This window comes from Carlito syrichta, unplaced genomic scaffold, assembly GCF_000164805.1.
Source record: "Carlito syrichta isolate Samal-C Ts95f unplaced genomic scaffold, Tarsius_syrichta-2.0.1 Scaffold315069, whole genome shotgun sequence".
NCBI lineage: Eukaryota > Metazoa > Chordata > Mammalia > Primates > Tarsiidae > Carlito > Carlito syrichta.
Window position 1 is genome coordinate 412,272 of NW_007259165.1, and position 23,827 is coordinate 436,098.

A 23,827-nucleotide genomic window follows, 5' to 3' on the forward strand; every position below is an offset into this window, starting at 1 on the left:
TCTTTTAGAACCCACCATTCTAAAGGCTGTTAGGAGATAGACACTTCTAGGCATTTCTGGCTGGAATGTAACTTGAACCACCGATGCAGATGTCAATTTGGAACACGTCTCAAAGTCTTCAAGAATGCATCCACCCTCTAGGCCAGGAATTTGTTCATGCAGACACTCACTCATTCAATAGTCCTGTGCTAGCACAAGCCAGGTGCAAGGCATGGTTCTAATCCTCGGGATGGAGAAATGAACGAAACCAACAAAAATCCTTACCCTCAGAGAGCTTACGATTCAGGGAGAGGAGACAAATGACTCACAAATATAAAAAGTAAGATGAACCGGGCACGGTGGCTCACACCTGTAATCCCAACACTTTGGGAGACCAAGGTGAGAAGATTGCCTCAGCCCAGGAGTTCAAGACCAGCCTGGACAACATAGCAAGACCTCATGTCTACAAAACGTCATAAAATTAGCCAGGTGTGGTGGCATGCACTTGTTGCCTCAGGAGGCTGAGGCAGAAGGATTGCCTGAGCCTAAGAGATATAGAGCCGTGGGCATACCATTGCACTCCAGCCTGAGTGACAGAGTGAGACCCCAACTCAAAACAAACAAACAAAACAAACAAACATCATCATCAACAACAACAACAAAAAACAGTAAGATGATCCCCAGGGTCATAGAGAAAGTGAGAAGGGTATCCAGGGACAATTGCACTTGTGCACAGAGGACTCAGAGAGACTTCGATGAAAAGATGAACACTGCAAGGCCAGGTGGCTCAAGTCTATCATCCCAGCACTTTGGGAGGCCGAGGCGAGAGGATTGCCTGAGCTCAGGGTTCGAGACCAACCTGAGCAACTTGGCAAGAATTCATCTCTACAATAAATTAAAAAATAAGCTGGGCATGGTGGCATGCCCCTTAGTTCCAGTTACTTGGAAGGTTAAGGTGGAAAGATAGTGTGAGCCCAGCAGATCGAGGTTCCGGTGGCCATAAGTGTGCCACTGCACTCCAGCGTGGGCGACAGAGTGAGACTCCCACTCACAAAAAAAAAAAAAAAAAAAAAATGAGCACGACAAGGTCGGGCACGGTGGCTCAAGTCTGTCATCCCAGCACCTTGGGAGGTTGAGGCGAGAGGATTGCCTGAGCTCAGGGGTTCGAGACCAGCCTGGGCAACCTGGCGAGACAATAAGTCAAAAAATAAGCTGGCATGGTAGCGCACGCATGTAGTTCCTGTTACTTGGAAGGCTGAGGTGAAAAGATCGCGTGAGCCCAGCAGGTCGAGGCTGCAGTGGCCATAGCCATGCCACTGCACGGCAGCCTGGGTGACAAAGTGAGATATTCACCAAAAAAAAAAAAAAAAAAAGATGAGCGCAGCAAAGAGCTGAGGAGGCTCTGGGGGAAAAGGATGCAGGGACAGGAACCAGCGAGCACAAAACAGGTGAGTCTGGAGCGTCTGAGGACCAGCAAGAGGGAAGTGGGGGCAGACAAGACCTGAGCGGAAATTCCACTCTGGACCCTGAAAGGACAACAATTCAAAGGCTTTAGGTATAAGAGCTAATTAAAAACAACAAAAAAGAAGGGCTTAAATAAACCATCTACCTACAAATCATGAAACTCTCCACAGTCATTTAAAGCAACGGGTAGGTTGGCATGACACATCTTAATAAAGAAGCCACAAAACCAAGCTATGAAATGAAACATATGAAAGGATTAGATCTACAAAGTCACATATCCAGGGAAACAGAAATCTGAAGGAATATCTACCAAAGCTATCTTGTCACAATAGATTAGACTTTTCTACTTTTTCAAATTTTTAAATAACAAATACGTATGAAATATGTAACTTTAAAAAGATTCTTTTTTTTTTTTGAGTCGGGGGCCTCACTGTCACTCAGGCTGGAGTGCAGTAGCAGCCTTGACCTTCTGGGCTCAGGCAATCCTTCCACCTCAGCCTTCAGAGTAGCTGCGACTACAGGTGTGCACCACCATGCCAGGCTAATTTTTCTTATTTATTTTATTTTTTTTGTTGAGTTGGAGTCTCACTCTGTCGCCCAGACTGGAGTACAGTGGCCGCTCCCGGCCACCGCAACCTCAACCTGCTGGGCTCCGGCGATCCTTCCGCCTCAGCCTTCCCAGTAGCCGGAATTACAGGCATGTGCTACCACGCCTGGCTGATTTTTTGATTTATTGTAGAGATGAGATCTCGCTGCCCAGGTGGGTCTCGAACCTGTGGGCTCAGGCAATCCACTCACCTCAGTCTCCCTAGAGCGCGGGATTACAGGCTGAGCCGCCGAGCCCGGCTAATTTTTTTTATTTTTGTAGAGACAAGGTCTTGCTCTATTGCCCAGGCTGGTCTCAAACTACCGGGCTCAAGCAATCCTGTCACCTCAGCCTCCCAAAGTGCTCGAATTACAGGTGTAAGTCATGGAGACCAGCCTACAAAAAAACCCGCCCTAAATCCTAGAAAGCAGAAACGCTCTCTAAAACAAAGAAATGCATTTATTCCAGAACTACCCACTGGAAGTCTCCAGTTTGCCAGACTCTGGTTGGTTGCTGGCGTGAGAATGGAAGTGGATCCAGCAGCCACTGAGAGCCACAGACACACACAAGTTTGTCACCAATAACAGCCAGGGAAAGGCAAGGATGGAGAGAGACACCGAGATTTAGCAAGGAAGGCTCAAAAGTTTCCACCACGGCAGAGTACACAGCCAGCCCCAGAGAGGTCTCCCGCCCCCAGAGAATGTTTACAAAATGTTACAAGAGCACTTGGAAGTACCAGTTTAATTAGCTTTTAACTCCAGCAAAAGTGATACCATTATCTCTAAAGATCAGCAGATACCAGGACCCGTCTAAGAAATGCTAAGAACGGGTCCTTCCTCTGAAAGTCTCGTGACTCACTGGGTAGCTCTTCTGGACCGGTTTTTCAATGTGTTACTAAGGCAGATCTCTCCCCTTGCAAGCCCAAGCTTTTCTTGATTTTGAAACCGCCGCGCTCCCTGAACCCCACGTGGGATGCATGTCCCAGGGTGCAGGGGACCGAAGCAGGAGCACACAGACCTCAGCGGCAGAACTGGCCCAGGGAGCCAGTCTGTCATCCCAGCACATCTTTCTCAACACGGCCCACACCCACATCTGCGTCACGCAGGAATTTCTGTACAGCCCAGGATGACACGTGGGGAGGCCAAAACGCCTGTACCTGACTAAAGCACTTGTTCCTGTTCATGCTGATGCTAAAAAAACAGCCACCTCCCTCTTGAAGCTTCTGGCTACCTCAATCATCTCAGCTGATGTTCACTCTTTCAAGGTCCCTGAGGCAACCTTTAAAATTTACACATTCGTTTATTTCCTACCGAACTCTGTTTGTTCATGGATCAGGGAAGGAAGGAAGAAGAAAGGAAGGAAGGAAGGAAACAAGTCAATCTAGTATAGACACGAGTTACACCACCTTCCTCGGTCTTTAAAGAAAGAAATATGTTGAGCGGTATTTAATATTGGGTATGACACGTAATAAACTCCTCTGTCTGAGGTTATATTCAGCATGTTATTCTGAATGACAGACATAAGTTAGAGGGCACAGATATGTCCCAGGATAAGCCGGACCTACGTAAGTGATCAGTTGTCAACAGCAAAACCAGTTTAAAAATCCTGATGACTGAATTTAGGGGGTGAACAAGCTGGGCATGGTGGGCTCACACCTGTAATCCCAGCACTTTGGGAGGCCAAGATGGGAGGACTGCTCAAGCCCAGGAGTTCAGGACCAGCCTGGGCAACATAGTGAGACCTCGTCTCTATAAAAAGTAAAAAAGTTAGCTGGGCATGGTGGCGCACAACTGTAGTCCCAGATACCTGAGAGGCTGAGGTGGCAGGATAACTATTTATTTACTGATTTACTTGTTTATTTATTTATTTTTGAGTCGAAGTCTCACTCTGTCACCCAGGCTAGAGTGCAGTGGCACAATCCCCATCATGGCTCCTGGTTACCTTGATCTCCTGGGCTAAGGCAATCCTTCAGCCTCAGCCTCTCAAATAGCTGGGACTACAGACTACAGGCACGTGACATCATGACTGGTTAATATTTAAAAATTTTTTTGTAGAGACGGAGTCTCACTATGCTGCCCAGACTGGTCTTGAATTCCTGGTCTCAGGTGACCCTTCCACCTCAGCTTCCCAAAGTGCTGGGATTACAGGGGTGAGCCACCGCACCTGACAGGGAGGATCACTTTGAGCCCAGGAGGTTGAGGCTGCAGTGAGGCATGATTGAATGTGCCACTGCACTCCAGCCTGGGTGACAAAGTAAGGCCCAGCCTCAAAATAAGTAAATAAATAAATAAGATTTGTAGTTTTCAACAGTGGGGAATATTTTCATATTTTAAAAATGACCCAGAGAGTTTTATCCTCTCTTTTCATTCAAAAGTGATCTTTCTGTTCAACAATGAATCAGAGAGCTAGAAATGAGGCCAGACTTCCAAGTCTAGTAACCAGGTAGGCTGATATGTTAGGCTCTTCTCAGGTGCCAGGAATTCAGAAATAAATATATTTTTTCTTTTTTTGAGTGGGAGTGTCACTCTGTGGCCCAGGCTGGAGTGCAGTGGCACACTCACTGCCACCACAGCTTCGACCCGCTGGGCTCAGGAGATCCTTCCACCTCAGCCTTCCAAGCAGCTGAACTACAGGTGCATGCCACCACACCTGGCTAATTTTTTTTATTTATTGTAGAGACAATGTCTCACCATGTTGCCTATGCTGGTCTCGAACTCTTGGGCTCCAGTCATCTTCCCGCCTCTGCCACCCAAAGTGCTGGGATGACAGGCACGAGCCACTGCACCCAACCAGGAAATAAAATTTTAGAAAAAGTTAATTACACAGGCAAACTCAAAAGAGAAGAAAATCTCCAGATGCCAAAAAACTAAGAGGGTCTGCAAGCCAGAGCTGAGTGGCCCAGCAGCCCAGAGGTCAGAGACGGCCTGGCTGGAGGCTTGGTGAGCTGGAAGACCCGCCGCCACTGTCTATATCCCAGGCCCACGCAGGCGCTCGGTCTGCACAAATGGAACGAAGCCACCAGGGCAGAAGTGGAAGAAATGCTGCCCCTTGCCGGGATTCTGAGAGAGGGTCGGGCCACACAGGGACGTGGGACCCAGCTTCACAGCACTGCAGGGTATGGGCCTGTCGTATAAGAGTAACTACAGTGTTATATATTAGCATCATACTATGTTAATATGGTATATATTAAGGAAAGGCTATTCATCTAAATGCAAGATGGAGTTATTCAGTTCTTGAATCACCAGAGACACCCTCATAATTTTTGGTGTTAGAGGTACAGCAGTGAACAAGAAAGAGTAAAAAAGTCCTTGACCCGCTGGGTGCAGTGGCTTACACCTGTAATCCCAGCACTTTGGGAGGCAGAGGTGAGAGGATAATCTGAGACCAGGGGTTCGAAACCAACCTGGTCAACTTGGCAAGACTTCATCTCTACAATAAATCCAAAAATTACCCGGGCATAGTGCTGCATGCCTGTGGTATCAGCTACTTGGAAGTCTGAGGCGGGAGGATTGCCTGAGCCCAGCAGGTCAAGGCTGCAGTGGCTATGAGTGTGCCACTGAACTCCAGCCTGGGCGACAGAGTGCAACTCCAATACACACACACACACACACACACACACACACACGCGCCCTTGGCTCTACAGAGCTTAGTCAACTGGAGACAGTAACAAATAAATATTCCAGGGAAGTGGAAACCCGAGAACACTGGGCAGACCCTGTGGCAACACCAGACTGAAGGTGCAACTTCAATGCAAGGCGTGGGACTCCCATATAGGCAACCGCCACTGCTGAGGCTGAGCCTACAAAGAGCAATCACAGACCCCTCAGGAAGCCGGCCAGCATGAGGGCGAGGAGATACCTGGGCCTGAAAGCAAAAGGCTTTACCAAGGGGTGAGAACCATCAGAAAGGTTGAGGGGTCCTGAGCCTAAACACCAGAATATGGCGTCAGAAACACACACACTGCATACCACACACAGTACACACATACATACACACACTGCACACATGCACACTACACAGACACGAACACTACACACCACGTATACTCCACATGGTATACACATACATACCCACACTACACACATGCACAACACACACACATGCACAGTACACATGGCCCACATGGTACACACATATGTACACACACACACACACACACACACACACACACACACACCACAAACACATCCATAACAAAAGTAAAAAGAAGCTAACAAATCCTCAATCATAGACTGCACTATTTGGAAACTTATAAAGCAAACAGATAAAAATGCAGCAAGGAGACAGAATATCTGAATAATTCTACTAATGAGTTCAGCCTGACCAAATGATGTGGCAATAAATTTGAAAATATAGCTAAAACAGTTGACATTGTACATATATATACAATTAGCAAAACTGTCTCAAGCAAAAGTGGTTACCCTGATGAAACTTATATCCACTAGAGAAAATCAATTTATACTCAATAAAACACCAACAACACCAGCTACCAATGGTTTTACATGATATTTTGTTTTTGTTTTTGTTTTGAGTTGGAGTCTCACTCTGTCACCCAGGCTGGAGTACAGTGGCACGCTCACAGCCACCCGTGTCAATCTGCTGGGCTCTGGCAGTCCTTCCTCCTCAGTCTTCCAAGGAGCCGGAATTACAGGCGTGTGCTACCACGCCTGGCTAATTTTTGACTTAATGTAGAGATGAGGTCTCGCCAAGTTGCCCAGGTTGGTCTCGAATGCATGGGCTCAGGCAGTTCACTCAAAGAGCTGGTATTACAGGCTGAGCCACCGAGCCTGGCATATAAGATAGTTTTATCAAACTTTCAATAATCACAAAATCCATATCTAAAACAAACTGGCTTTGAGACAGTTGAGAAAGGTACTTGGATATGAAATAAATATACAAAAATCAGTGGTATTTCCTTATAACAACCTAAAGCCAATACAAGATAAGGTACTTGGGAAATATTTTAACAAAAGATTACAAGTCATAAAAATAAAATATAAAAATATATCAATTTGTCTAAGTTATAATCTGTAAATTAAATGCAACGCCAATAAAAATTCAATGGGATTCTCTAAAGAAACTTGCAGACTGATGCTAAAATTCACGTACAAGATTAACCGGTCCAAAAAAACCAGGACAATTTTTTAAAAAGTGATAGGATTCACTTACTAGATATGAAGACATATTACCAAGTTTTATCAGTTTTAAAATGGTAGTATTGGCTGGGCTCGGTGGCTCAGCCTGTCATCCCAGCACCTTGGGAGGCCGAGGTGAGTGGATAGCTTGAGCCCGCGGGTTCGAGACCAGCCTGTTGGCGATACCTACAGTAAATCAAAAATTAGAGTGCACTTGTAGGTCTCGCTACTTGGAAGGCTGAGGCGGAAGGATCATTGGAGCCCAGCAGGTCGACGCTGGGGTGGCCGTGAGCGTGCCACTATACTCCAGCCTGAGCGACGGAGTGAGACTTTAACTCAAAAAAAAAAAGAAGTATTTGTTCAGGGGTGGACAGACAGTCAGATGAGGCAGAAGAACAAAGAACAGGGTAAGAGTCACACCTATAAAACTGATCCATGACACAGATCCATGACAGTGACGGCACCACAAATCAGGGGAAACAGTAGGCTATCTTAACAGAGGACACAAAGACAACTGTAGAAATAGAAACTTCAAGTGAAAAAAACAAAATAGTTTTCTTTTCTCATGCCATACCAGAATCAGTTCCAAGTAGATCAGAAGCTAAATATGGAAAAGCAAAACTGCACAACATTAAGAGAAAACGCAGAAGAGCATTAGTACGAAGGACTTCTAAAGACATAAAAAGAAAGCACAAAGGAAGAGATGGATATTTGGCTACATTATAATTTAGTGTTTCAATATGACATAACTGACCATCAGAAAGCAAAAGAGCAAGCCAGACGAGGCCGTCACATCTGTGAAGCACACGGCCTGGAAAGGATTCTCATCAAAAAGTAGGAAATACTTCTACAGTCAAAAGAAAAGGATTGAAGGAAAGAAAATACAACTTGCCAACAAACGTGTAATGCAGCACTCAACCACGCTGGTGATCGGGGACCCCCTAAGCAAAACCCGCAGAGTGGCATCGCCACAAAATTGTGAGGATGACCCAAAATGGGGATTCTCAGACGCCACGGCTAGAAATGCAACAGGCACCATGTAGGGAGTAGCTGGTTGTGTCTACAAAATTCGAGCAGTTCCACACTGAGCTCCATCCCCAAAAAGAATCTCCAAATTTAGGTATATCCATCAACTGCACATTTAGGAATACACCCCAAAAGAATCTCTTACACTTGGGGACATTTGGTGTATCTGTGAGTATCGTTGCAATGTCCACCAACAGAAAACAGGATTTCCAAGCATTACAGTATATTCATAGACTAGGCAAAATGAACAATGTACATGCTTCAGCATGAAAAAATATCTGAGATCGTGAATAAGTAAAAAGTTTCATAAAGATACGTAGAGGGCCGGGCATGGTGGCTCACGCCTGTAGTCCCAGCACTTTGGAAGGCCAAGGTAGGAGGATTGCTTGAGCCCAGGAGAGACCAGCACAGGCAACATAGCGAGACTTCATCTCTACAAAAAATCAAAAAAATTAGTTGGGTGTGGTGGTACACGCCCTTCAGTCTCGCTACTTGGAAGGCTGAGGCAGAAGGATCGCCTCAGCCCAGTCAAAAAGAGACTGCAGTGAGCTGTGATTGTGCCACTATACTCCAGCCTGGTGACAGAGAAAGAGACACAATGACTTTAAAAAAAAAGGAATCAAACATGGCAAAATATTGCCGCAAGGCGGCAAAGCCATGAGTGTCTATATATTATTTTCTGTCCCTTCTGGTATTTCTAAAATATACTGGATAACAAAGTGAACAAAGTTCATCAGTGTCTGAAGTTTCTCTCTAAGAAAAGAGAATACCAATTCACCGCTTTATGATAATGAAAACACACTTTTATTACTTAAGCTGTGTTAACATATTGGTGTGTATATTAAATGGTCACCCCGAATTGTGACGAATCAAAGCCCTAACAAAGCCAATCATATCAGTCTTTTCTCGCATCTTTAACAACAGAATTTTAAAGGCTTTAACAGTTTCTACAAAAGATCCCCCTGGGTGGACTTTTCCTCCACTAATAATCCATCTAATCTTTGATATTACACCAGAAAGGCTCATGAAGTAATTTACAAATAGCAAGTCAGAGTTGACAACCTCTACACGTTGTAGTTTAGTTTACCTATTTACTTGTTTGATCACTTTTCATATTGCTTATAGCACTGACCTGTTTCATGAAGCGAAAACTCCAAGATTCTAGCCTTTTATACCAAAAAAGCTCTTCCACAGGAAGCCACACTGAAAATTCCTGTCCAGTCTAGCTCACTCTACTTATCTCTTGTGGAGATAGGTATTTTTAAAAATAGGAATATTTTTTTAAAAAAATAGGAAGCATCATGACGGCGCAGTGAAAGACCTATGCTTTTTGCATCTCTCTCTCCTATGCCACCAGAAGCCTGCTGTTTCATCTGCTGCTTCTCAAATAATCTCTTTGGGGGATCAAGAAACACATTGTAATCACCAGCAGTATTTGTGGTTTTCACAGAAGTCTAAACAACACAATATATTTGTGGAAAACATAATACACATGAAAACATCTGAAATCACTTGGCAATACGTATAATAAATCCCATATACCCTATACAAAAACTTCAGAATTTAAGTGAAGAACAACCAGCCTTTTAAAGAAGCTTCTACTTTCACCCACCAATAAAGCAAAGAGTGGTGCCTGAAAGGATTCCACAGCCTGACCCAGTCCTGGTGTTGAGATGGAAGACCCATTAACACACGACCTCAAAAGGAAACCATAAAACCGCCCCTGCCACCACCACCATCATCACCTCTAAATGTGAATTCATTTAAATCATAAAATTACATTTTTCTCTCATAGGATGGTAAGGGCGCTCAATGAATAAAGGCATGAGTTCCTCATAACCACAGACCCTTGGAAAATTATTCCCTAAAACTGTAATTCCCCAACTGCTTTGACATAGACCATTATTTGAATAATGTAAAAACCATGGTCTACTGACAGCAGCTAGTCCTCAGGAAGGCCACCAAAGCTCCCCAAAAGAGCTGAGAAGTGTAAATGTTATGGAGATACCAAAGAGAGAACAGTAATGAAGTGTGGCCATGGTTATGTAGAAAAAGCTTGAGATTTGGACTCTTAAGACCGGAGTTGAAAAGTCACTTACCATAACGAAGCCTCAGTTTTCCCTGGGTATAAAATGATTGGGGTTGATAAGATAATCTTTAAGACCTTTTTCAGTTATTAAAGCCCTCTACTGCTAATAAGGTTTACTTTTTTTTTTTTTTTTTTTTGAGTCGGAGTCTCACTCTGTCGCCCAGACTGGAGTGCAGTGGCCGCTCCCGGCCACCGCAGCCTCGATCTGCTGGGTTCCTGCGATCCTTCTGCCTCAGTCTTCCAAGTAGCCGGAATTACAGGCTTGCGCTACCACGCCCGGCTGATTTTTTGATTTATTGTAGAGATGAGGTCTCGCTGCCCAGGCGGGTCTCGAACCCACAGGCTCAGGCAATCCACTCACCTCAGCCTCCCAAAGGCGTGGGATTACAGGCTGAACCACCGAGCCCGGCATAAGGTTTACTTTTAAATAGGTAATGTACTTATGTAGATCAAAAAGAAAAATTAAGAAGATAAAAACAGGATTCTGTCACACATCTTTTGCCTACTCTCACCCTCCCTTAAGTTTTCCCACCACTAGTCCACAACCCCCCACGTGACTATTCTCACTAGTTTCTTATGCAACCACAGAAATATGAGCAAACACAAGTATACACTCTAATTTACCTCTTCCCTAACCAAAACAAGGTATCCTATGATATCCACTGTGACACACATAGTATGTCTTGGAGATCTTTTTGCAACAGTTCATAGATTTCCCTCATTCTTTTTAACTGTATAGTTTCCACGAAATGGATATCCAAAATTATTTCAACAATTCGCTGCTGATGGGCCCTTGGAATTTTTCCTTTTCTACTGCTATTATAAGTAATGCCGAAAAACAAACAAACTTTCATGTGTATTATCAGTATAGTATAACTTTAAAAGAAATCTCCAATGGTGGAATTGCTGAGTCCGTGGGCAAACGCAACTAAAATCGTGGTAAAATTTGCCAAACTGCCATGCACACAATTGCACCTTCCTACACTACCTCAGCGGCAATGTCTGAGAATCTTTGTTCCTCTACATCCCAGTCAAAATTGAAGTTCCTCTTTCTTTTTTGTAATTTTATGTCATCCGATAAATACACACCATCTCAATAGGATTTTCATTTTTCTCATATTATGATAAACGTGCGTAAGAGTCACTGTTACTTATTGTGTACTATTCTGCTCTTTTTCTATGTCCATTTACCTGTAAGTTACTGGTATTTTAATGGCATGTAAGTTAATATTCTACTATTTCAAGAAAATAGTGCTGAACCAATGACATTTATCACTTCTTGAATGTTTCAAGGGCTTAAAAAGAGTTATCAGTGAGATTTTCTTACCAGAAGGTACTAACCACAATTACTCAACATTCTATAAATAATATATAATATTCATAAAGAAATACTCTTTTTGAGATTTTAAACACAATCTCACTTTCAATAAGTGAAGGAGCAATCTGGAAAAATACATGAAGATAATTTCACCTCACTAAATACCACAAATACTTGGATAAAAGAGAAGACATGATCATCACAGCTAGATATTAAGGTATAAAAACATTTAACATATAGGCGGCTGGGTGTAGTGGCTCACGCCTATACTCCCAGCACTTTGGGATTGACGAATAAAGCACCGCTGCACTGGCAAATTCCCAAAGAATCCACATGGCACAGCATCGGAGTTTACTAGGTTCTGGTCTTAGGTCATCAATAGTCACGCGAAAAAAATGATTGTTAAAAACCTAAGGAAAAAAAAATAGATCTAAAGGTGAATTCCTCTTTATTACATAGAATGCTAGTACACAACACTGGCATAGCTTCCAAAGGCAATGAATATATTTCAATGAGAGAATTGCCTGAGCCCATGGGTTCAAGATCAGCCTGGGCAACTTGATCAGCCTGGGCAACTTGACAAGACCACATCTCTACAATAAATTTAAAAAAAATTTTTTAATTTAAAATATAAAAATATTCCATTTTAAATCTTTGAACAGTTCTTTCATTGCAAGCTTATAAGTTCAATTTCAGTAATGTAAAACAATTTTCCTAATAATATAAAGAGCAAGTATCCCTCGAAGAATTTTCCTCATAAATTTCCAAGCTATGCCAACAATCTGTTTTATACAATTATGCATAAAATACAGAAATGTATTTAACAATTATAAAGACACAGATAACCATGTAACCTCCACCATGTAACCTCCACCATAACGCAGTGGTCAAGCAGCCAAAATGCTGATATAATATGCTTGCTATGTCTACCTTTTTTTTACTATGTGAGCAAATACTCAACCAGTTTTATTTTTAATCTTAGATGGGTTTTACTACTAAGGAGAAATCTGCAAAGTCTAACCAAGGAGCATCTCAGATATTTATAAAAAGTCTTCCTTCAATGACACAGGACCCATGCCCCCCACATGCTTCCATTAAGCAATTCAGAAAAAAAAAACAAAGGATGGTGTCTCCAGCTTTCAAACTTTGTGAAGACCCATAGCTGAAATCCTGCAGTAGGAAAGGACTTCTTACTGACTACGAATAGATTGTTGATAAAATAAAACCTGTATGGACACAGTAAAGGATTATAAAAATACTTAGACATTTGACTGGGCATGGTGGCTCACGCCTGTAATTCTGGTACTCTGGGAGGCTGAGGTGGGAGGACTGCTTGAGCCTAGGAATTCAGGACCAGCCTGGGCAACATAGTGAGACCTCATCTCTACAAAAAATAAAATAGTTAGCCAGGCGTGGTGGCGCACGCCTGTGGTACCAGCTACTTGGGTGGCTGAGGCGGGAGGATCACCTGAGCCCAGGAGTTTGAGGCTGAGCTGAGCCGTGATCGTGCCTGGGTGAATCCTGTATCAGAGTCCTCCCCGCTGTCACAGGACAAGTCTCAGGACCCAAGTCTCAGGACCAACTCTCCACATGACCTTGGGCAAGTTACATAAGCTCTCTGTGACTAAGTGTCTTCACAGCGTTATTTTGAGACTTGAATGACTTAGGCACTCAAAACAGTGACTGGAAAACAACGTTCCCTGGATGTTCACTGTATATCCCAACCGCACACCTTGAATCTGAAGTGTCAACAGATTGGAATTCTTTTTTGAGGTGGGATCTCACTGTGTTGGCCAGGTCTCAGAGCAGTGGCATAATCCCAATTCACCACAGCCTTGACCTCCTGTCCTCAGGCAATCCTTCGGCCTCAGCCTTGTGAGTAGCTGGGACTACAGGCGAGCGTCACCATGTCGGCTTATAGGGATGAGGTCTCACTATTTTACCCAGGCTGGTCTCGAACTCCTTGATTCAAGCCGTCCTCCTGCCTCAGCCTCCCAAAGTGTTAAAATTGCTGGCGTAAGCCACCATGTTTGACCCAGATTAGAAATATTCAAAAGCACTTCCATGGGGATGAGTACAGAAGAATGAAGTTAAAAGCCCAGCAGAGTACAGTTCTATGAAAGGTAAGCTAGGCACAGCACAGGAAGGCCTCCAGGGGAACTGGAACTTAACCCATGGGCATTAAGTTATTCTCTCAATGGGGTGAAACATCACAAGTAACCCAGTCCCCAGAGGTTACTGAGGAAGAAGTCAGTACAAAACCCTTTAGGATTTGAGGGTGTCTTAAAACCTCCCCCCAGTAAGCTTATTTTTCTAATCTTTTTCATTTTCTCTTCCACTCCTCTCCTTTTCTTCCTGCCCATATTCCCACCATCCATCTTACTACTCTCTTCCTGAATCAGCCTTGGATCTACAGGGCAAACAAACCACGCTGGTAAGCTTGCAAGTGTGGTACTTTCTAACAGTGCGGTTCTCAAATCCCAGTCTAGAAGGACAGAAATGCACGCTGGCTCCCAACTTAATTTGAACATGTCATAGCATCACATGAATGGAGGACAGCCAATGGATTCTGGGGAAAATCTGGCTTGTTGAAAATAAAAAGAAGTGCTTCACTGGCATCCTGTTGCATTTTAAAGCCACACTCAGACCCTCCCACGTCTTAAACCTCAACACTCTGCAATAGTGTACCCTCTGTCACACCAGCAGCACAGCTGTTAATAAGGTCGTAAGTGACAGGGACATGATGGTAGACAGAAGAGGACGGAGAAGCCCAAGGCGCACACCTCCCTGGGAATGACGCCTATGTCCAGCTAGCTAAGAAGAACATTATATTTCTAGTCCATCTTCCTTCTTTTTTTTGAGTCAGGGTCTTACTGTAGCCCAGAATACAGTGGCACGATCACGGCTCACCACAGTCTCAAATTCCTGGATTCAGGCAATCCTTCCACCCCAGCCTCCCGAGTAGCTGGGACTATAGGTATACCAACATGCCCAGCTAATTTGCTTTTTTGAGTCTGTAGAAATGAAGTCTCACTATATTGCTCTGGCTGGTCTCGAACTTGTGGGCTTGCCATCCTCTTGCTTCGGCCTCCCAAAGTGCTGGGATTACAGGTGAGAGCCACCACACCCAATCGGTTCTTTACAATATAAACTTCTCCAGATTAACAAAAGCATCACTTCAGTGACAGTTGGGAGGGCCAGACACCCTCCCGAGTCACCCAAACCCTGCAAATGTTCACAGAATACAAACCTTTGGGAGGAGTGAGGTTGACTCCATTTTTAAGGCACCATTGTACTGGCAAAATCCCCAAAGAATCCGCATGGCACAGCACTGAGAGTTTACTAGGTTCTGGTCTTAGGTCGTCAATAGTCACTTGAAAAAAATGATTGCTAAAAATCTAAGAGAAAAAAAAAATAGAGCTAAAGGTTAATTTCTCGTTATTACATAGAATGCTAGTACATAATACTGGCACAGCTTCCAAAGGCATTGAATATATTGCATCAAAATGATTTAACCACAAACTGACATTCCAGTGTCTATTACTAAATTAATCCAGCTGCTAAATAGTTAGAATTGATCACTGTGGTCCTATTAATAAAAACCTAGAAAATATAGAAGAAAGAGAATGAACACAAAACAAAAAAACCTCAAAGACTTAGAGAAGTGAACTAAAGGCCATAGCTGGAAGAAAAATGAATTGATGGAGCCAAACTCCAGCTTAGATGACAGCCAAGATGGGAAATGAAAGGTCAAACAGGGTTCCCAGTGGCCACAGCAGGCACCAAACTCCTTATACCAGATCATTCAAGACTCTCCACTAACATGGAGGCTCATATTTGTAATCCTCTACTTTGAGAGGCCGGGGCAAGAGGATCTTGGGGGCCAGGAGTTCGAGACTAACCTGGGAAACCTAGTGAGAACTCTGTCTCTATTACCAACAAAGGCTAGGTGTGGTGGCTCGTACCTATTTCTAGTTATAGTATTTGGGAGGCTGAGGTGGGAGGATTGCTTGAGCCTAGGAGTGCAAAGTTACAGTGAGCTGTAGTCGTGCCCCTGCACATTAGCATGAGTGACAGAGGTAGGGTTTGTCTAAAAAAAATTGTGAAAAAAGAGGACCTCCTGGGTCTGGTATGGGGATTTGTAGTCTCACCCCACATCACATCCCTCTGAACACCTGACCCTCCACAGAGGAGACCACCCACACTAAGCTTGTCCTTCCTCAGCCTTCTCCTAGACTACAACACCCAACTCCATGTTTAAGCCACCAAAACACTGCATTTTTCAGGTGCACCCCAAATTTCAAGCTGCTGATCTGATTGGAGGAAGAGCCACTGCTCTGCGCACCAAAAGCTCCAGACCTGAAGCTCTGTGCTAAAAATGCTCATTCCTTCCTGCAGACTATAGACAACACTTCTATCTTCAGTAGAACCTATGTTCTTTGAGGACAGTGGCCTGCTTTTTATTCCCAAATTCATGGTTTCCCATGGAAACTGCCTTGTACATAGGAACTAGATAAATGTCCACTGAGTATAAGAAAACCACAACAATGAAGAAAAAGGAACAAGGCATACTGGTGTAAAAGAACAAACAAACAAAAAATCGAGGGCAAAATGAGGCAGACTGACGCTGAAAAGCACAATGAATTAAACAAACTCAGTATGTAAAATGGGCCAGAAAAAAAGATCCCTTTCCCAATGCAACAGACATAAACCAGTCTTTCTTAGGAAACCTTATGAGCTTTGACTGAGCTGTGACTCCTGGCTCTTCCATTTTTTTCTAGAAGCAATCTAGTTCAAAGCTAAGCAGGAGAGGAAACTCACTTCTGTGAATCCCAGCAAATAGTTAAAATTCTGCTGAGTGAGGTTTGCCTTAAAAGTCAATTTAGGGAGCAAAGGATCAAATTTGGCCCATGAGGCCACCCCCAACAGTGCTATTGAATGTCCACCTCAATGTCCCTTCCCTGACGCATTTTTCTCCTTAGCACTTAACATGCATTTAGCATTTAACATGACATACTGTTATGTAATTATTCCTTAGTTTTATTATTGTCTGTCTCCTTCTATCAAAACATAAACTCCATAGTAGCAGAGACAATGTTTCCACTGTCCAGAGTAAGTGCCTCCAGAAATGCTCCATAAATACCTGCTAAATTGCTGTGATCTAGTCCATCATGCAAATATACACATACTTGCCTACATAAACGCACACAATTCGGGTCAGATCTACTGGCTCCTGCCTGTGGTCCCAGCTACTCAGGAGACTGAGACGGGAAGAAGAGTGCCTGAGCCCAGGAATTAGAGACCTGCCTGGGCAACACAGTGAGATCCCAACTCAAAAAGGGGGGGGGGGAAGGCATGTAATTTTGGTGGCAAGATCTCCTAGTGTCAAGGAATCTTATAAAGATAGACACTAAGGACACTTCTAAAAGCTGTTAAAACTCAGGCTCACTAAGGACATCCTTCTGAGGAAAGGTTCATTCAGTAAATTTCATCAAATCCACCAGGATCCAAGTTCCCAAGAGGTCGGAACCACTGCTTTGTGCTTCACGCTTGCTGTCCAGAAGACACAGGTCTCAAAACTAAAGCCCAGAGCAGTCAAGTGACTCACCCAAGACTGCACAGCTCAGAGAGAGAAGAAAGAGAAGAGGAACCCATGACTTCTGATCCCAACATCCTTTCATCTAACCAACACATCTCACTTACACAGATGACGTCATCACCATCTGTCAATATCTCACACTGTTCGGGAACACCAAAACTAATCCCAGTGCACTGCCAAGGCTGGTCATTGAATGCTGGATCCCCCACACGCCTGTCTGCATCCTTGTCTGTGTGTTGCCATACCCTTCACATCTTCAACAGTTGGGTCACCAAGCAAAGCACCAAGGAAGGGAAATGAAACTTTCACAGTGACGAGTCATGACAGCACGGTGTGTGATATTTTCAAATGCAACACTCAGAAGCATTTTCCAGTGTTTGGAGAAATAGATGTAATTGTAAATATCATCTACACTAAGCATATTCTAATACCGCATGACATGAAGAAGTCTTGAACCTGGAGAGGTGCCTTGCCAGCTTCTAAGAGACAGAAACACAGCCCAGAGCATGCATCATTCAACACACGATTGGTAAGGGAAAAAGGAGTATACAGAAACTGCATAATACAGTTAATCTTTGGTACGAAGGGGAAGAAAAAGTAAAATAAAAAGGAAAACATAGTTTAAAGATCAATAAAAAACACCTTTTCCTTCCCCTTAATGAGATCTATTTAGAGAAAATTGTTTATTGTGAAAAACCAGGAAGTCTACCCAACGAGACAAAGATAATTGGGCTGAACTAATTTTGATCAGCATGTCACATTCTAACAGCACATATTACAATTATTTAAAGGTGTAAGAGTGGGAGAGAGGCCACCACTGACAGGCTGTGCATACCAGCTCTGTTTGGTTTAGCTTATAAATGCTGGTGGATTGACACTGCAGCCTTTCAGGAGAAGGACAATGGGACAGATGTCCAGACCAACGGGCAGCTGACACAAATGAACCACTGCTGCTGCAACAAAGGGAAATTCTGGCCAGGATTCAGCCAGGTACAAATGCCTCCGTTTTGGGCTGGGCCCAGTGGCTCATGCCTGCAATCCCAGTACTTTGGGAGGCAGAGGCTTGGGAGGCGGGAGGATTTCCTGAGCCCAGGGGTTCGAGACCAGCCTAGGCAACTGAGCGAGACCTCGTCGCTACCATAAATCAAAAAATTAGCTGGGCATGGTGGTATGCACCTGTAGTTCTAGCTACTCGAGAGGCTGAGGCAGAAGGATCACCTGAGCCTAGCAGGTCAAGGCTGCAATAGCCATGATCACGTCACTGCACTCCAGCCTGGGTGATAGAGAGAGTTTGACTGAAAAAAAAAAGCCTCAGTTTTGGAAAATTACATGATAACTATCAGAAAACATAGTTGTAAAAAAAAAGGAAGGAAGGGAAGGGAAGGAAGGAAGGAAGCAAGCAAAGCCAGAGGCCACTTCAAATACAAATAGGTTTATTGGGTTTTTTTTTGAGTTGGAGTCTCACTCTGTCACCCAGGCTGGAGTGCAGTGGCCGTTCCCGGCCACTGCAGCCTCGACCTGCTGGGCTCCGGCGATCCTTCCGCCTCAGCCTTCCAAGTAGCCAGAACTACAAGTGCGCGCTGCCACACCTGGCTAGTTTTTTGATTTATTGTAGAGATGAGGTCTTGCCAAGTTGCCAGGCAGGTCTCAAATCCGCGGGCTCAGGCAATCCACTCACCTCTGCCTTCCAAAGCGCGGGATTACAGGTTGAGTCACGGAGCCTGGCATAAATAGATTTTTAATGGAAGGAAAATAAATGAAAATGCATGGGTTTCATCTCAAGATGATCATACATAGCATATGTTAGTATTTTTTCTTCAAATAAATTACCTTAAATATTTAAGGCTATTCTTTAAATAAACTACTTTAACAGTTATAAAAAGCAATTATGTTCACTACAGGAAAAACATTTAGAAAAGAAAAACAAGCATTTACTCTAAGCATTTTTCATATTCTGTAATGCACATTATCACCACTAAGTTTCTCCAAGTTTTACCGAACTGTAAGACTTTTTTAAAAATCATGACTCAAATAATACTAAACAGAAATCATTGCATGAACAAATCCAGTTTCCCTAAGAAAAAGGTATTAAGGTGGAATTGACTTTTGAGTCTGTAATTAAATTCTCCCACTGAAATACACAAAAGGCCATTAACAGAAACACACATTGCCTAAGAATGTTGTTTCTTAGTTCTTCTCGCCACTTATAAGAAGACACTTAAGAGACTTAAGGCAGAAACAGGCAATTTAGCTTTGACCATAGATGATGTCATTGAGAGATCTTCTATGGGGAAGGGATCTTATCTTAACAGACTATCTGATCATCATAAAAATGACTTTACATGAAGATGGAATTTCACTTTGAATCTGCAGACCGCAGAAGCATGAGTCTTTCTTTGGTCAAAGGAGGTAGACGAGAAAAAGGACTCAGAAAGGCTGACCCGTGGGAGGCGAGAATCTGCTTGCCACTAATTTCAGTTCTTTTCCAAACATAAATAAGAATCCTATTCACTACCATCCATGCAGCCGGAACAAGTGACTCTTAGAATGACAACAGTACAGGGGACAAGGGAAAACATTCCCCTCTACGTTCTCAGAGGCGGCATCTAGGCTCACGCAGTGCCCCTAGCCATTAGAAGGACCGAAGGCTGGGCTGGACCAGAGAGGCAGCAGGCTTCTTTTGGCTCAGCCAGGGTGCTGGTATCCTTGTGCGGGTGTGTTTCCCTTGGTTGGCTTTGAGTTCAAAGGCTGAACTGGATCCACTAGGGGGCTCTGGGCGGAGAGCAAGGGCTTAGACTCACCTTAGTCACTGATGCAGGACAGATATGGAAGGGCTCGCTTGGATTCACTGTTTCTAGCTTCATTCCAACTGTGAAGAAATGACTTCTCAGATCCGCATGGTCCTGCGGGGAGAAAGATACAAACACTGAAAGCAGCGGTCCTAAGAATTACCTCGGCGACTGCCCGGATGCCATCCTTGGGCGTGTTACAGGGCAACTGAAATCTGATATAAATCATGAACCTTCCCTGTTTCAAATCTCTAATTATTGTGAGATACTGCAGATTTGATTATTTTCTGCAGGCCAAACTGCTTTTCCAAGGGAGAGCCAACCAGCCTTTGTGGCCATGCTTAAATTTATACTAAAGGAAAAAAAATCTGCATCCCCATTGCGTTGCTCTTCTGAGATGCCGCTGAGAGCAGCAGAGTCATGGAGGTGATCCGGCACCCGACACACAGCAGGGTTGTCTTCTGAATACGTGGCCTCTTGCTGCTGGACTTATGTGAACAGGGCTTCAGCGAGTGGGGGACGGGGGAGGGGAGAGAGTCGGCCCCTGCCTCGTGTGTCTAAGAGACACCGCTTATTGGTAGGGAGCCACAGGTCTTAGGAGATGGGTGCAAGTAAGATTCCTAACCCTGCAGAACCTGACTGCTGATCAGGAAACACGAGCCACACCCTCTTGTAAGAGGCCTCTGGAAGTCTTACAACCTGCTCACAGCAACCTCCTGTGACAGAGACAGGGCTTTCCCTCCTCTTCAGGAAAACGCATCTCAAGATCCACGCCAGCCACGCAGCCACAGAGGTGGTTGGCTGGACTCTGGATACCTGAATTTATCTTGCGGAGATGGAGGTTGCCTTGTAACTTGCGGTCTGGATAAACAGCCCTGGACAAATAAATGGATTTGCAGTCTGTCCCTGGGGAAATAACAGCTGTGAATAAATTCTGTGATTCCTAAATATACCAATAGGGTGTGGAGTACAAAAACACCCAGGGACCTATTCCTTTCCTTTATCCACAATTCGAAAGTGGATTTTTGATGAGTTCAGTGATGTCCCTCTGAGGATCGCACAGAACCTGGGGCTGCTGAGCCTGGTCCCCCACTCTCAACGCTGGTCAGTATCGTCAATGGTCAACAGAAAATCTGAGAAGAGAAACCGCTTATGAAACGCTCCATGCTCTGCCAGAGTCACCAAACACAAACACCACAGGACATATAGGATCTGTTCCATTTTTCATGTCCCCACCACCGTCTGCAAAGGTCTCTGCATGCAGGATGCACCAAAAAGAATCCCAGGTCTGGGTGAAGCACACAGCGCCACATCCAGGAAGGGTGTTCATTGGAACAAGAGGAAATGCGGTCAAAGACAACCAAAACCAATCAGAGGAGAACCAGCCCATGCTAAACCTTTAACAAAATTCCTGAAGAACTTACAATCAATCCTTCAGCACAAGGAAACAGTAGGTGCAAGTGATGACCTTCACCTTTTATGCTGCAAACAGAACATTTATCTATATAATTTACATTTTTATTTGTTTGCTTGAGATGAGGTGTCACTATGTTGTCCGGGCTGGTCTCCTGGCCCCCAATGGTTCTCCCACCTTAGCCTCCCAAAGTGCTGGCATTACAGGCATGAGCCACCCCACCTGGCCCAAAACGCTGATTTTTAAAGGTTGCTGGGGGAAGGTGAGTCAGAAAAGAAAAGGAAAAGAAAGCAACAATGTCGACAGTTGAAATGTATTGACACACGCCAGCCACAATGCCAAGACAGGACCTTAAACCACAGGTGCTGAAACATCAAAACTAAAGCAAACTTGACGCGCTGACATCTGAATTAAAAAGTGACTTTGGATGCTTCTAGCAGAAAAAGAAAAATATTTAAGGTGACAGATTCCCAATTACACTCATCTGATCCTTGCACATTATATGAATGCATGAAATCATCACATGTACCTCAATTATGTATTAATTTCTAAAATCTTAAACATTAAAAAAGATGGACAGTTAGTGTTCCGATTAGACCCCAGTGCTCCCAGGACCGTCAATGGGAACTGAGTCATGTTCCTGGATCCTGCAGGTAAATATCTTTCCCCATTTACTCTTTTGAAGAGAAGAATTATTTAAAAATTAGCATATAATAAAACTTTGCCTGAATGTACTCAACAAGTTCCAGCAGCCAACACTATGCTATTTGCCAATACAAAAATGCCCGTGGGTACTCATGGGCACACATTTATAACCATAAAAAGGCCCAGATGTGAGGTTGTGGAGAAAAGGGAACACCTACACACTGTGGGTGGAAATGTAAATCACTAAACCTCTAGGGACAGGTGTATGGAGATTACTCAGGAACTAAAAATAGATCTACCATTTGATCCAGCAATCCCAATGCTAGGTATCCACCCGAAGGAACAGAGGTCATTAGACACCTGCACCCACATGTTCATGACAGCATGATTCACAATGGCAAAGATGCGGAATCAGCCTAAATGCCCATCAATCGATCAGCAGATAATGAAAATGCGGTATCTATACACCACCGAATACTATTCAGCCATCATAAGGAATAGAGTAACGTCTTGCAGCAACTTGGATGGAATTGGAGAACATCATTCTAAGAGAACCATCTCGGGAACAGAAAACCACATGCTGCATGGTCTCACTTACAAATGGGAGCTAAACTAAGCATCGACAAAGACAGAGAGAATGGTGTCATGGACACCGGAGACTCCGAACGGGGAAGGGACGGAGGTAAGAAAAAGCACCTGTTGGGTCCGATGTGCACAGCTGGGGGTGGTGGGCACACTCATCCCCCAAAGGTATTGACATTTATTTTCATTTATCTTTTTGAGTCGGAGTCTCACTCTGTTGCCCAGGCTGGAGTGCAGTGGCACGCTCATGGCCACCGCAGCCTCGACCTGCTGGGCTCTGGCGATCCTTCCCCCTCAGCTTTCCAAGTAGCTGAAACTACAAGCATGTGCCACCACACCTGGCTAATTTTTGATTTATTGTAGAGACGAGGTCTCACCAATTTGCCCTGGCTGTTCTCGCACCCGTGGGCTCAGGCAATCCTCTCGCCTCGGCCTCCCAAAGTGCTGGGGTTAGAGGCTTGAAGCCACCGTGCCCGGCGGTATTGAAATTTAAAAACAAAAAAGGCCCAGACAAATGTAATGGTTTCCTTGGAGCCCTGCTTCCTTCTCTGCTGTGGCCCCCCCTCCTGGCTGTGCCATGCTGCTCTCTCACCACCCACAGCTACAAGGCTGGCAGTCTCAAGATCTGGATCACCCTGCAGGAAACAGTCACCTTTCCCCAGCTGCTCCTGCCACCAGGGCCTGTCCCTAGAGTTTTGGCAGCAGGGGCTGTCCTCACAGCCATCAGGCTACAGGCCTGCCTCTTAATTCCTCCATTCTAGCATCTCTGCTCCGACCATACTTGCTCTCTGAGTAGTGCCAGCTTTCTGAATAGGGTTAACTCACACCCCTAGGTTCCTTCTACATCCCAGGTTGAAGCTGACCGCTGACTTGGAGTCTTTGGCCAAGTCCACCCCCACCCTTTTCCCATGCTCCAAGCCCTCCCGGAAGGTGTTGAAACTCTGTGACCTCAGGAATCCTACCCTTCTCTGCTGCCTTACTGTGTCCACGTCTAGAAGAGACCAGGCAGTGGCTGCCTCTCCTTAGAAATAAAAAAGAAGCTGGGCTCAGTGGCTCAGCCTGTCATCCCGCGCCTTTGGGAGGCTGAGGTGAGTGGATTACCTGAGCACGCGGGTTTGAGACCCGCCTGGGCAGGCGAGACCTCATCTCTACAATAAATCAAAAAATCAGCCGGGCGTGGTAGCGCATGCCTATAATTCTG

At 44.5% G+C, this 23,827-nt stretch overlaps 1 protein-coding gene across 1 annotated transcript in view; it reads right to left on the reverse strand.

Moving 5' to 3' along the window:
- SFMBT2 (Scm-like with four mbt domains 2) overlaps positions 1-23,827 on the reverse strand; it is a 160,743-nt gene that overhangs the window by 76,628 nt on the left and 60,288 nt on the right. Inside the window, exons 5-6 of the mRNA XM_021706035.1 lie at positions 19,998-20,099; positions 14,848-14,995 (exon numbers count right to left, since the gene is read on the reverse strand). Of these exons, the coding sequence (XP_021561710.1) occupies positions 14,848-14,995; positions 19,998-20,099 (250 nt within the window). The remainder of the gene's footprint in view (positions 1-14,847; positions 14,996-19,997; positions 20,100-23,827) is intronic.